Below are 14,072 nucleotides of genomic sequence, written 5' to 3'. Positions count from 1 at the left end.
GAGATACGTGCTATGAAATACCTTGTGAGACTCTGGTCCCCAGCACTGGTTTTACAGCATGGGTTGGCAAACAGTTTTTGTAAAAACCCAGATAGTAAATATTTTAGGCTTTGCAGGCCCAGATGGTCTCTGTCACCACTAATCGAGTCTGCCTCGGTAGCACAAAGGCAACCATAGACAAAACGTAAACAAGTGTACAGGACTGTGTTCTAATAAAACTTTATTTACAGGGAAAGGCAGTGGGCCGGATTTAGCCTAGGGGCTGTAGTTTGCCGACCCCTGATTAGAGCCACTGTAAATAAGATTGGGCTATAAAACATCTGCATAATGGATTGTCCCTGGGGGCTTTTGAGAATTGTTTTATCCATCCCTGCTAAACTATAAGGACAATTTACAATGAGTAGAACTGTGCCCGATATGACCATTAGGAAACCAAAAGAGACCGAGTATATACAAACAAAAGAAATGGCTTGAGAAGCAGGGCTGTCACTCGGAGTTTTTATACACCAACAGAATTTTAGTACAGTGATTATCATCATTATTTAAAAAATTCTGCTAGGTGCCTTCAAGTTTGAATAGATATTTTTAAAAGGGCGAAAACAAAACAAAACAAGACAAACCCCAGACTAAAATCCAACCAGACCGTCCCCAATTGATCTAAACATTTCCAAGACGGTAATTGGTTTTGTGGTATTCTCAGCTGAAACCCCACGTCCCTGTTCATCCCAACTGGCCCTGTCAGTAACGATTTCACGCCTTCTTGGTCTGTCCGCCACCCCGGAGCCTGTGGCAGCCTCATTAACAGAGCTGCAGCCGTTGCCGCTCCCGCTGGCTTCCCAGACAAATGCTGGGAGTCAGGGGAACAGGGACTGGGTCTGGAGAGCCCACATCTGTGCAAAATTTTGCTTTCAGCCTTTGCAAAGAAGATGCTAGGCTCAGCCCAAGAGTGGCAGCCCGGCCACCTGAACAGGGCTGGACTTCCAGGCATTTGTGGGGTCCCCTTTGTAGTCAAGGAAATGGGTGTTTAAATGCATCTGGGGAAGTGGATAGTTGAAGGGTCTCGTGAGGCCAGCATTTTCATATGCTGTCCCATGTGACTTTCTTAGTCACCATGGTAGTTACAGAACTTTTTTATCCCCTGCTGTATTTAGTAAATTAACACCAAAGTTTTCCCATAATCATAAAAAGATTTCTTAAGCCGGAACTGGGTGCTAGTCTTACGTTCATGTTGACCAAACGAAACAGAACCCACATTTAGGTAAGAGTTCCATTTTTGCCTTGAGAATTTTTATTTCCTGGAAGGGGCTAGCTGCTTGGGGTATATTTTATTGGCTGTTAGTTTTTCTTGCCATCTGCAGTGGGAAGGCTGAGGGAGTCCGATGCTTCAGATGATTTAGAACCTAACAGGGGATCCCTGGGGCCTGGTGTCTGCCTGAGCTCTAGGGAGGAAGGGGGCAGTGTCAGGTGGGTGGATTCATTAGAGTACATTTGTGAGTTGCGTTTCCATAGCACTCAGAGATGGATGTATTACTCTGCTGTCAACAAAAGATTATCCTTTAATTGCTTTATATGCAAATTCGAGGTGAGCATCCAGGCAGAACATGTGATTTATAAGCCACTTTTTCTTTAGCCCTGAATTCAGAGTGTCGGTCCTGAGAGGAGGGGCCACTCTGTGCCCCAGGGCCTGGCACCAAATATGTGCTCAGTCAACACGTCAAGCCCTGCTATTTCCTTTACATTCTATTTGTTGAAATAATAAAGGCCTTTTAAATTTCATGGACAGAGGAATAAAATAGACTCCATGTCTTGAATGGGGGAGTGACAAGGTTCTGGAGAGCAGGTGGAACCAGAAACATTGCTGAACCATTTTGTACAGGAATCAGCCAGCGACTCTGTCTTTTAAACCAGTCCTCTGTGTGGCCTCTGTCAACAACACGCATGACTGACATTTTAGACGAGATACTTCTTCGCCCCGGGGTGCTGTCCTGTGCACGACAGGCCTCCGCCCACCAGATGTCTGTGGCACCCAGTTTCCTGTTATGACAAACAAAAATGTTTCCAGATATTGGCACATGTCCTCTGGGAGACAAAAAAATCACTTCCAGTTGAGAACCATTCCTCTAGATGAGTGATTTCAACCCTGTCTGCCCATTAGAGCACATGGGGAGCTGTTTAAGACAAACAAAGAAACAAACAAAAAAAACAGGCTCTGTTCTAGAATGATTAAGTAAGCATCCCTAGGGTGAGCTATGGGCGGAGGCATTTTTTTAACAGCTCCCTGGTCTAGGAAGTTAACACAGAGACTCAGGGTCAATCAGAACTGCTGAGATGTCAGGGGATTTGCTCTTGTGCTTTGTGCCCCAGACGGTTTCTTTCTTGTGCTCATGGTGGTGGTTGGGATATTTGCACACACTTTGACGAGCATTGAAAAAAATGGGACCCTCCCCCAAAATCCTGTTGACATCTTCACGGTGCATTACAGATTTTCAGTGGTCTTCATAGATCCTCTTATTTGGACCTTTAAATGATCCTGTGAGATGGTCAGAGTTATAACCCCCAGTTTCCATGACTGGGAGTGTTGCTCAGAGACCTTAAGTAATGCATGTGGGATTGCAGTCCGTAATGTATCACAGTTTTCTTGTCTTCTATTGCCACTCATGTTCACTGTGGGCTATTTTATAGTAATGACATTGGAAGGTTTGTTTTCTCATGTGTAGATTCTTACATAGAAGCAAAAGGAACTGACGCCAAAGAGTCAGGTATTTACTGGGTGCAACCTCTGTTACCTTTCTTCTACTTTCAAAACACATTACAATAATTATACTACCACCACCAAGAGTTATAAATTTAATAAGCTCTTCCCTTGCTTCCATTTCATAGCAGGTATTTTACATGACATTTCTTTTTTTAAATTTATTTTTTGTTTTTTTATTTTTATTTATTTATTTTTTTTACATGACATTTCTTATCTTTGTAACAACCTGTAAGGGAAGCATTATTTTCACCATCTTACAGAGGAGAAAACTTAAACTCGAAGAGGTTCAAGTAACTTATCAAAAAGTAGTTAGTGACAGATCTAGGATTTGAAACCAGTTAGGTCTGACTTCAAAGTCTATTGCTTCTCCTTTGCCTCGCTGTCCTGTCCGTGAAAGACATTTCCAGGTACCCATTACATGTATAACCTTTGGACAACCTTTTATGCAAAATGCATCGCTCGAATCAGATGCAGTTGTAAAGTGGATGCTGGGCCTCCATCAGCCTGCTGGTGGCGGTTACAGCCATCTTTGTAGATGAGAGGGTAACACAGTCCATCTCCCATCAGCCAGCCCCAATGTCACGAGAGCTCTGAGTGTACCTGCGGCCTAGACTGTCAGCCCAGGAGAGGCTGTCCAGAGAGCTGAGGAGCCACGCTGCCACCCTCCTGTGTCAGGCCAGGAAAAGGGTCCCAAGGAATAATCCATCCCCCTGTACAGACCAGAGCAGCAGTGGCACAAAATGAGTCCCCACACCCCCTCTGCCAGGAAGCACATCAGAGAGCACTCAGGTACAACGTAGAACTCATGAGTGCACCGCTAAGAGGGCCCTTTGTAGGCCAGTGGATGTAAAACACCCCTCTTTATTTATAAGTCTCATGCAGCACAAGCCCCGATGAGCTGCTTTTCCCTTTGCAAAGGATTGATATCATTTCCAGAGAAGGAAGCTTCCAAATCTCAGATGTGAACAGGGCTTGGTTGTGGGAAGGGGGAGATAGATACATGGTCCTGGGACTGTAACCGGCTTTGAAATGCCCCATAGGGTCCCCTGAACAGGCTGAATGTGAACCCCTGCCTGCCCATGGGAGCTGGCCAGGGCTGCTCAAATGTGCAGCGTGAGTGTTTTCTATTTCCCATCATCCTATAAGTCAGCGCAGGTCTGATTATATATTTCCTCACCCTGCTGCCTGTGGTGTTGAGAGGATATATTCTGTGTGAAAATCCTCTCGAGAGTTGGTGAGAGGTTGGTGACACCTACTAGCTCTAGAAGAAAATCTGGCATTGTGTCTCAAGACCCACAAGCTCATCAAGTCCCTTTGACCTCGCAGTTCCATGTCTTAGAATTCATTCTGAGCAAACACCCAGCCATGCAGACAAAGACACATAAAGGTGTTCTTTGCGGAGTTGTTTATCAGGTGGAAAAAGATAAGTTGTGAAACTTCCGAATACAGACTGGTCTCAACCATGTCCATACAGTATGTGGTTGTATGTGTCTGAGGACAGAGAATGAGACACTCTAACAGCAGCTGTGTGTTTCTTGGACAGAGATTAATGAAGAGCTTACTATGTACCAGTGTCTGTATTACGTGCCAGAGCCACAATGGGAGTAGAATCGACAGTCTGTCTTTCCAGGAGTTTACAGTCAAAGGCCTTATCAGATGTTGAATAAATAGCTATATAATGGCAAATAGACACATGTAACATGAAGGAAGGAATAGCATGTTGTAGAAAGAGAAGCAGGGATGACAAAACGGGTCAGCCAACAATGGCCCACAGGTCTGTGGCTTGTTTTTATTTTTTAAAGGATTGTTAAAAAAAAAAAAAAATGAAGGAAGAAGGAGAAGGTGTCACAGAAGCCATAGAACATTTGCAAAGTAAATTATTTACAAGTGAAATTTTTATTCTCTGGTGCTTTACCAAAAAACTTAGTTGAGTCCTAGCTTGCAACATTACAGATGCCTGTCTAAGGGGATGACATTTAATCTGGGAATTTAAGAAATCTAAGTAAGAGTTAGCAAAAAAAAATAAAAAAAATAAAAAATCCCCCCTCCCCCCTGCAAAAATATCTTGTTAGAGAAAACTTGAAAAATATTTTGGTCAAAAAGAGCTTTTTACAGGCATCTGACGTCTTCAGGTAAGGCGAGAGAGAGATATATTTAAAGGGCAGGCTGCTATAAATAAGTTTCTTCTACTAGTCTCTGTCCTTTTTCCACAAAATCCTTTAATATATGGTTGGTTTGATTTTAAAATACCACCACACGATTTTTCAGTTTTCTAATTCTGTATCTTTCTCAGGTCACAGCCAATTCTCTACTGCACCGCTCATAACAACAGTAGCAGCTTTTCTTAATTGTGCATTTCCTTTTGTGCCAGGCATCCTGCTTGAGACTTTCAGTCCACTGTCCTATATAATCCTAACAACTCTGCAAGATGGGCCCTATTATCTGAGGTTTACAGAGAAGGAGCCGTGATCAGAAAGAGCCGCATGGATGGCTGTGGTCCAATGCCAGGAATCAGTGGAACCAGGACTGTGGCCCAGGCCATCTCACTCTCCAGACTGGGCATCTTCTTTCTTGACACCTATCAGTGCAAGCTCCTCCCCCTTCCTAGGATGCCTGTTCTGGATTCAAATCCCTTCCCTCCCCACCGTGCCTCCCGCCTTCACCTCCATCCTCCCTACTCTGCAAGTAGCAACCAAGGTTCTTAATTGCCTTAAAAAGCTCAGTGTATTAGGGGGATATCGCCCTAATATGCCCCTGAGCTTATTGGGTGGAAGTGAAGGGTGATAGACTCTCTAGCTTTCTAACTAGTTCCTTATCTGCTCCCTGCTGAAGTAATTTTTGATAACTTCATTGCACTCTAATTTTCCAAATTTATCGTCTTAATTTCTTCTGCTAAAGACAGATTTTAAATGAGTTTAATAGCATAGCCATTCTGGAGTTGTCGTTAATTTCATATTTTTCTTCTCTGTGGATAGGCCCATTTTCCCTCCATTGTTTATTTTCATAGCCTCCAAAGACAGTCAGGGGAGGGAAAACGTCTTCCCTCAGTCCTTGTTTCTATGGTTGGGGGTCCTGGGAACTGAACTGAGAAAAAACGGATTAACAAGAGAAAAACAAACAGCTTATTAACACCGTGTGCATACACACGAGCAACTCAGAGGGGTGGTTAGAACTTGGGCTAGGATAGCGTCGTCACAAAGAAAAATGAATTTGTAGAGCAGTGACAAGAAAAACGAAAAAGGTTTTAGGCTTTCCTGAGTGGCAGAGTGTGAGAAGGTAAATATATGGGGCAAACTAATGGAAGTTAAGAGTGCTTTAGTAAGTTTGTGTGTGTGTGTGTGTGTGTGCTTTCTTAGTTGTATTTACCACAAAATGTATTTCTGTCAGTAGATGTGGACTATTTTGACAAAAAAAAAAAAAAAAAAGAACAGTTTGTATTGTTAGCAAAGTGTTCTCCTGAATCTTTCTCCACTTTCAATGGCAAGGTAGGTAATCACATCTTTTGAGACTGATACAATGATATTCAAAGGTGCAATAGGAATATAAACGAATGGTACTTGGTGTTTATTATGGGCCGGGCACGTTTGATACACAAAGTCATTTAACTTCCCCAGCGATCTCCAGTGATAGGTCATCAGTTTTCTGATTTTGCACATGAGGAAAATGAGGCTCAGCGAAGTTCCCAGAACGCACCAGGCTCCAACACAACCCCAGGCGCACTCTTTGCCCCAGGCCAGGCCGCCTCTTTCCCACATCCCTGCGTTTAGATGCACTGTCATTTCTGAAGGAAGTCGTACCAATTCAGAAGTTCAGTGTCTCTCCAAGGACCACCCTAAATCCATGGCTATGTTTGTAAAGCAAGTGATACATCAAAATCAGTAAGGTTCCGTACGTAGATTGCTCTTGGTGCTGTGTCTGGGCTGATAAGAGTCTCTGGTGTTTGACTTTAAGCAGCACGTGCTGTTAGGCAAATGGGGGGCAGGGCAGAGAGGGGGATTTTTGTTTTTGTTTTTTGTTTGTTTGTTTGTTTTGGTGTCTGCTGTTTCTCAACTGTCTTGAGCTCACAGTAATCCTTCTGCCAAAGTGGTGTATTTTGGGCTGGCGTCATCTCGTCCTCTGCAACAGCATTCTGAGAAGCATTCCGTGTTCTCTCTCGTTCCTCCTTTGCCTTGGGCAGTCTTTTGGTAGCACAAAAACACCAGGCGTGGGGCCAGGAGACAAGCAGGACAGTGTGTGCTGATCCTGGGCCAACCGCAAGGTTCCGGAAAGTCACTGACTTTCTCTGGGGCGCAGCCTCCTCTTGGAATCGATAGCTAACCTCTAAGATGCATCAATTTCCCTGTGTGTCTGGATGCGTGAGTGTATACTCAGGAGACAGAAATCGTACCACATTCGCACAGAGAGACTGAATATAAACATTATTAAGCGGACAAGTGGAATGTTCTAAAAAAAGTAAGCTGAGGCGAAGAACGCAGGGGGCAGTTGCTGCCCCTGAGGAATGGGGGGAGAAAGGGAACAGATTGGAATGGTTATAACTTAGAAGCTCAGAGAAGGGGCCTCATGGGGCTGCAGCTCAAATCTCTGGCAAGGGGACCTTGGCTGCCTGGTGCTGGTGTGGACCTGGAAAGGAGGGCAGGGTGTGGCTGGTTCTGTGAACTGGATTCAGCTGCTACCGTGGAGGGGCATTGCTGCTGCAGAGTGAAAAAAGGACTGCACCGTGCAATGCACAAGAACAGAAAGCACCGCTCTTCCTTCCTTCTGTAACCTTTAAGCCTCTCTCTAGTGCCCCCTACTGGCAAGGCCCAGCAGGGAGGGGCTGGCGAAGCACATGTGGGGTTTGTGGACAGAGAGGGGCAAAAAGGGTGGCTGCAGAGCTGAGAGGCAATAGCTTAATAACTGACACGATGTTCATTGTTGAAATTCCAAACTGGTGGCCTGGGAGCATCACTCGTGCTTGCTTGGTGGGGATGGGTCCTGGCAGCAGAAGATGGTTTTAAAATGCCCTGATCAGTGAGTAGGGCAGTTCTGCAATGGCTCACATCTGAGCAAGATTAATTCTGCAGGGAACCAGATGTTGAAAACTTTTGGCGAGTCAGAGCTGGATCAGGCAGATCAACTTCCAATCGAGCAGGGAACACGGACCCACACATTGTTACAATACAACGTGACACATGCTGTGAGTTGGATTTGCAAATCGTGACTCATTTTCTCACAAATGTCAGTGGCCCGATCTAGTGCGAAATGGTTCAGTACATTTCCTGAGCTGAGGGCTGGGAAATAGGGAGAATGGGAAATCCTCACTGTGTCACTTCTCTGGGAATCTTCCAAGTGTGCAGAAAAACCGCCCCCGGAAAGAACCCAGGAACACAAGGTTCAGCAGTTTCCCTGAGATATTCCCATGTGTGGCTCCATTCAGGTCTTTCCCCCAATGTCCCACCTCCGTGAAAACTTCCCAAACTGCCTTATTTAAAATTGCCACCTCCCACCCTGGCTCTCCCCGTGCCACACACACACACATTATTTTTCTCTGATCAGTAGTCCACTTACTATATATTTTACTCATTTATTTACTATCTCTTTTCCCCAACTAGAATGTAAGCTCCATGAAGGCAGGGATTTTTATGTGTTTGTATTGTGTTTTCCTTACCTAATAACTGGCATTTAATACATACTTGAAGGCTCATAGGCATGTTTCATGAAGTGACATCATATACTGAAAAGAAAAAGGAAATAATGTATTTCGTGACTTTGAAAATAATAAAAGAAGGAAATCTGGCACCCCCATGTTAATTGCAGCATTATTTACAATAGCCAAGATAAAGAAACAACCTAAGTGTCCATAGACAAATAAATGGGTTAAAAAATGTGCCATATGCACACACACACACACACACACACAGAGGAATATTATTCAGCCATAAAAAAGAATAAAATATTGCCATTTGCAACAACATGGATAGACCCTGAGAGCATTATGCTAAGTAAAATAAGCCAGACAAAGAAAGACAAATACGGTATGATCTCACTTATATGTGGAATTTTAAAACAAAACAAAACACCACAGAACAGATTGGTGGTGGCCAGAGGTGGGGGTGGGTGGGTGGGAGAAGAGAGTCAAAAGGTACACATTTCCAGTTTTAAAATAAATAAGTCATAGGGCAGTAATGTACAACATGGCGACTGTACTTAATAATACTATGTTGCATATTTGAAAGTTGCTAAGAGAATAAATCTTAGAAGTTCTCATCACAAGAAAAAAATTCTGTAACTCTGTATGGTGACGGATGTTAAGTAGACTTATTGTGGTGACCGTTTCACAATATATACAAATATTGAGTCATGAAGTTGTATACCGGAAACGAATACAATGTCGCATGTCAATTAACCCTCAATGCAATAAATAAAATATAAAAAGAAGGAACTCTACCACTGGGGAGATAAAGCAGAGTGTAGTTAGCTTTTTGCTTTTGGGGATGTACCTTCAAGCTGTTGAACCAGCTAATTGTAGCTCTTTGCTTTACGTGGGTCCTTCCTGGCGCACATCTGCATAAAGAAAGTATCCAGAGGTCCAGGAGAATTTTCCTGGCTGTGAAAGACAGTTTGTGTTCATCATTTGATGTACCGCCAAGGCTGGGCAAAAGGATACTTGCAGAATTTGTATTCAACATTTTCTTTGCATGCAAGTCCTTCTGCAAAGTTTCCTCCGTGGGTTTAGTCAAGACCGTACCAACACAGTCGTTGATAATGAATGTGCACTCAGTATTTAATAGGAAAGAATCATCTGTGTGCTTGGGGAGATTTGCCATTTCTGTGAGCATGCTGGCTTTCACTGGAATACCACAAACATCTCTACAGCCATATATGCATGTGATAGCTTAAATGAACTGATTTTATTATAAGGCAAGCAGTAATTACAGGCACTTCAGAAAGGACAGCTCATTGCTACTCTCGTCCACATTCCCCTAAGAAATGGGAACATGGGTTGTAGCTTGGAAAAGGTCCTTTTTGGGTGTTCAGTAAAATCTGGGGGTTTTCAAAATAGCTGGTCTCATTGGCAATTGCTGTTTTTCACTTGTACCAATTTTCTTCCTTCCCGATGTTCCCCATTCCCGCTTTGCCACACTTTCCCCTGGAAATCCTCTCTTTAAACATTACCCTGCAGGTAAGGACTTTTGTACACAAACATTTTGTTTTTGGCTTAAAAATAAAATGACAGCATTTTCTTCATGCGCAGATTATGTCCCTAAAAGAGTAGCCTGTAAGGGGAGGGTACATTGAACCCACTTGTGGTTGATCTGATTTAGTATGTGTACAGATGTGTAAGCCTGCTGAGCCTATTTTAGTTTTCTGAATAGCATTCCTAAGAAGTTGAATTTGTACAGAACTTCTAATTTGACACGAACTTCTAATTTGACACGAACTTCTGTTGCATTCCACCTTTTGTCTGTGACGTGGAGTTTCTATGGATGCATAAAAATGGGCGTCGGATTTTTTGAAACATCACATGGTCTCTAATATCCTGTCTTTTCTCTCTCTCCCATCTCGCCCCTCACAGGTATGATCGTCTACCTGGGAATGATGGCGGGGGCCTTCGTCCTGGGGGGCCTGGCTGATAAGCTGGGGAGGAAGAGAGCCCTCAGCATGTCTCTGGCGCTCAATGCCTCCTTTGCCTCCCTCTCCTCCTTCGTGCAGGGTTATGGAGGCTTCCTGTTCTGCCGACTCATCTCAGGCATCGGGTATGTAATCTCAGAGCTTCCGCGGAAACGTCCTCCACCAATGGTCCTTCTATCCTGGTCCTCCAGCTCTGAGTGGCACTTGCGCAAAACCTGGGGCTGCGTTTTTTTGTTTGACTTCCAAGATACTATATTGAAGTTGACCCTTAGAAAGGGGTCAGGTCGTAAAGTCAGTGCATTCGGTCAAAATAACCCAGCGCTGCCTTGGGCAGTCTTTCAAATTCTCTGGGTTCTTTCACCAGAGTCTGAGGATGGTGGGGTATAAGGCAACTTGGTTTCTTCTCTGACCACTTTTACTGTGTAACTTGATTCTTTTCTTTCTGGCATTTTTCTCTCTGCAGTATTGGGGGCGCTCTGCCCATCGTTTTTGCCTATTTTTCTGAATTCTTATCTCGGGAGAAGCGAGGAGAGCACCTCAGTTGGTTGGGTATCTTCTGGATGACGGGGGGCATTTATGCGTCTGCCATGGCCTGGACCATCATTCCACATTATGGTGAGCACTGTGGCTCAAAAATAGAGCCCACGGGCCCTTGTTCCTATGGCACCTGCATCCAAACGACATTTGCCGTGCTCAGCCTTATTCCCCATGCACACACGCAGTTCCTCTGTATGACCTTGGTCTTTCTAACGAACGTCCAATCCTGGGGACACATTGCTAATTTCAATACACGTCTTTCTGGAAAAAATACAGTCTGTCCTCACTCCCTCCACCCTCCCCTTCCCTTCTTCTCTCCTTCCCTTTCTTCTTTTCTTCCTTTTATTTGAAAGGAGTTCACCCATTGTCTCCTCCAGCCCTCCTCCCCCGAAAAAGTGAGGTTTCGATAACCCCGTTTTATAGATGATGTAACAGAAGCCAAGAGAAGTTGGCGATTTGGCCAAGGTCACATCCCTGGTATGACCTTGAGACCTTGGTCCTGATGTTCCTGTCACCCCCTCCCCCCCAGGCCCCCATGCAGTCTCCTATAGACTGCAGAGTGGAGCAGCCCTGACAGACCAGGTCATCTTCAGCCAGGACAATGTTATTATCCTGGATAATTGCAAAAAAGTGGATTCTCTACACAGAGCCCTGGCCATGTTAACTTTCACTATTGGTTTGGTTAAGAGTAAAGGAGGGAGCATTTGATGATGCCTTTTGAGTATCCTCGACAACAAATAACCATCAACATCCTTCAGCATCATTTCTGGTACGCCGCCAATTATGGGCGTAGGCTTTGATTTAAAATCCTGCTGACTTATTGGGGGCGGCAGAGAACTGCCTGTGAAACTAACCAACCTGTCTCTGCCCATTTACCTCCTTGGTGTCCTTGTTTTAAATCTGTTCCTCTGTGTGTTCTGAGCTCACGGAGGTTCCATGTGTATCTTTTTAAGTATTTTGGTGCAAACGATGCCTATTTTATCAGTTAAGGTACAGCTGGGTCATTACCCTGATAAACCCTGAAATGTCAGTGGTTTAACACAGTAGACATGTCCCCCTACTGTAAAGTGTGGCTGCTGTCTCTGATCTGCAGGTGGCTCTGTTCATCAGTAATTTGGGGATTCAGACTCCTTCTAGCATGTGTTTCCACCAGCTTCCACATGTAGCTTGAAGGTCTCTGGTTTGGGGACAGAGCACAGGCAGTTGTCCATGGGTGGTTTTGAAGGGCCGGCTAGGAGATGGGGCATATCCTCTCTGCTACATCCCACCGGCCCCAAATCTTGTTAGCCAATCAAAATGTATGAACACTAAGGAAATGTATTCATATTTCCACACTTAAATTGAGTAAAAAAACCTTTTTGGGGAAGGGGAACAAATAAAATCTGGATAAAAGCTGAGTCGAAGTAATGGTGCTGTGTGATTTGGAACAAGTTACTCCATCACGGCCAGCCTTGGTTCTTTCACCCAAAAATTGGAGGGGGAGGAAGCAAAGAGAACTGAATGGAGAGAGCCCCTGCCAGCCCTAACGTTCAGCAGTTCATGGAATGGAAAGGGGAGTGTGGGGCTAGCTCCCTACTAGACAGTATTAGCAGTTTTCGGCCTCCTATTTGCAGACTGTTTGCTCCACAAGGAAAGCAGGCCCTCACACTCGACCAATGAGCAGAGGTCTTTGGCTTCCCTCTGATTGGGTCAGCTTAGGTCATGTACCCACCTCAGCCAATCAACACACCACAGAGGATGCCAGGTCCTGAATGGGTTCCATATACTTCCTTCCTCGTTCCTGGCACCGGGGGTGGGGTCAGTCCCACCCAAACCACATGTGTGCAACACAATAGAGAAGGAAGGACGGACGGATGTTGTGAAGGGAGTAACCCACCATAGTCACTACAAACTGCATTGTTTTTTCACTTCACTTCACACACAAACACACACCAATGTCTGGGTACCTGGTTTCTAAGAAAGCAACAAAATCATGCATGTTGGACGCACATTGTCCAAAATGGAATGGGATCCCGTGGCAGAGGGGCTGCACGGCTGCTGGCTGACCACTGCTGGATGATAGCAGGGCTTGTGGTTAAATATTAGGTTGGTGCAGAAGTACTTGTGGTTTTGTAGTTATTTTTAACCTTTTAAACCGCAATTACTTTTGCACCAGCCTAATACTTCACCCCAACTAGACAAGATTTTTTTTTTTTTTTTTTTTGGGTCTGCCTATATGAAATCTGTGACGTTTACATTCCATTTAAAAGATATAAGCTTCTTGCATGGTCTGACTCAAATGAAAGAGGCGTAACCTAGAAATATGGTGGAATTGAGTCACAGTCTCACAGGAGTGATGATTTATTTTAAGCCTCATTTTACCAGGACCAGCTGTTTTGTCCATAGTGAACCAGGCATCTGACGATATTCCTCAATATGCCTAAGACATTAACCCTCTCATCACCCCCCAAGCTCCCCCAAGGGTAACTTCAGAAAGGAGGGTGATGTTTCTGTACAGCTTGTGCAACCCCTTTAATTGCTGTCGCAGGAACGAAGCGATGGGAGGTCTTGGCACCAGGAATTTGGGTGACTGAGTCATTGAGAAAGAAAACGACAAAGCGCAGAATGTTTTCCTGGGAACTCAGAAAAAAAATGGATATATTATGGAAGATTAATTCCCATTGTAGTCAACACCACCATCTGTTTGTGAAATCCTGATGCAGAAAAGTAGGGCAAGCTCAAAGATCAGTGAGCAGAACAATCCCTGTCTCCAAATTAATAGCTGTTCCATGTATTCGGGAGCAGTTCGCTGTTAAATTTTATTTAATTTAAGGCCCCAAAGATGTGACTCATAAATGCGTTAAGTGCAGTTGACTAAAATCACCATAAAAACCATATGCATAAGGGGATGATGGATTTTGGATAACTTACCCATTCTCATTAAGGGAAAAAAAATTGTTCTCAGTCAAAATACTTTATAAACATACCTGCTTCTGCCTTTCTTCCCTTGTTATCCACCTAAGTTTGCCTGCTGTATAGTTTTGATCAATTTGACTTGCAATTACGCCAGAATCATTTTCGAACGTGAGTTGAGCATGTGTAAATAATTTGATGGTTTTTATCTTCCTAGTGTCACTCTCAGGAGAAGGGAAAGGCTTTTTAATTAAAACTCAAACAAACAAACAAACCC

The 14,072-nt window shown here is 44.1% G+C and overlaps 1 protein-coding gene across 16 annotated transcripts in view; it reads left to right on the top strand.

Annotated features, from left to right (window-relative positions):
* SV2B (synaptic vesicle glycoprotein 2B) overlaps positions 1-14,072 on the top strand; it is a 100,833-nt gene that overhangs the window by 60,457 nt on the left and 26,304 nt on the right. For all 16 annotated transcript variants that reach the window (XM_019726699.2, XM_074318264.1, XM_019726696.2 and 13 more), the window contains 2 exons: positions 10,311-10,491; positions 10,830-10,981. In XM_019726699.2, the coding sequence (XP_019582258.1) occupies positions 10,311-10,491; positions 10,830-10,981 (333 nt within the window). The remainder of the gene's footprint in view (positions 1-10,310; positions 10,492-10,829; positions 10,982-14,072) is intronic.

Source organism: Rhinolophus sinicus, linkage group LG13, assembly GCF_036562045.2.
Source record: "Rhinolophus sinicus isolate RSC01 linkage group LG13, ASM3656204v1, whole genome shotgun sequence".
Lineage (NCBI taxonomy): Eukaryota > Metazoa > Chordata > Mammalia > Chiroptera > Rhinolophidae > Rhinolophus > Rhinolophus sinicus.
This window is presented reverse-complemented; position numbering and strand designations above follow the sequence as displayed.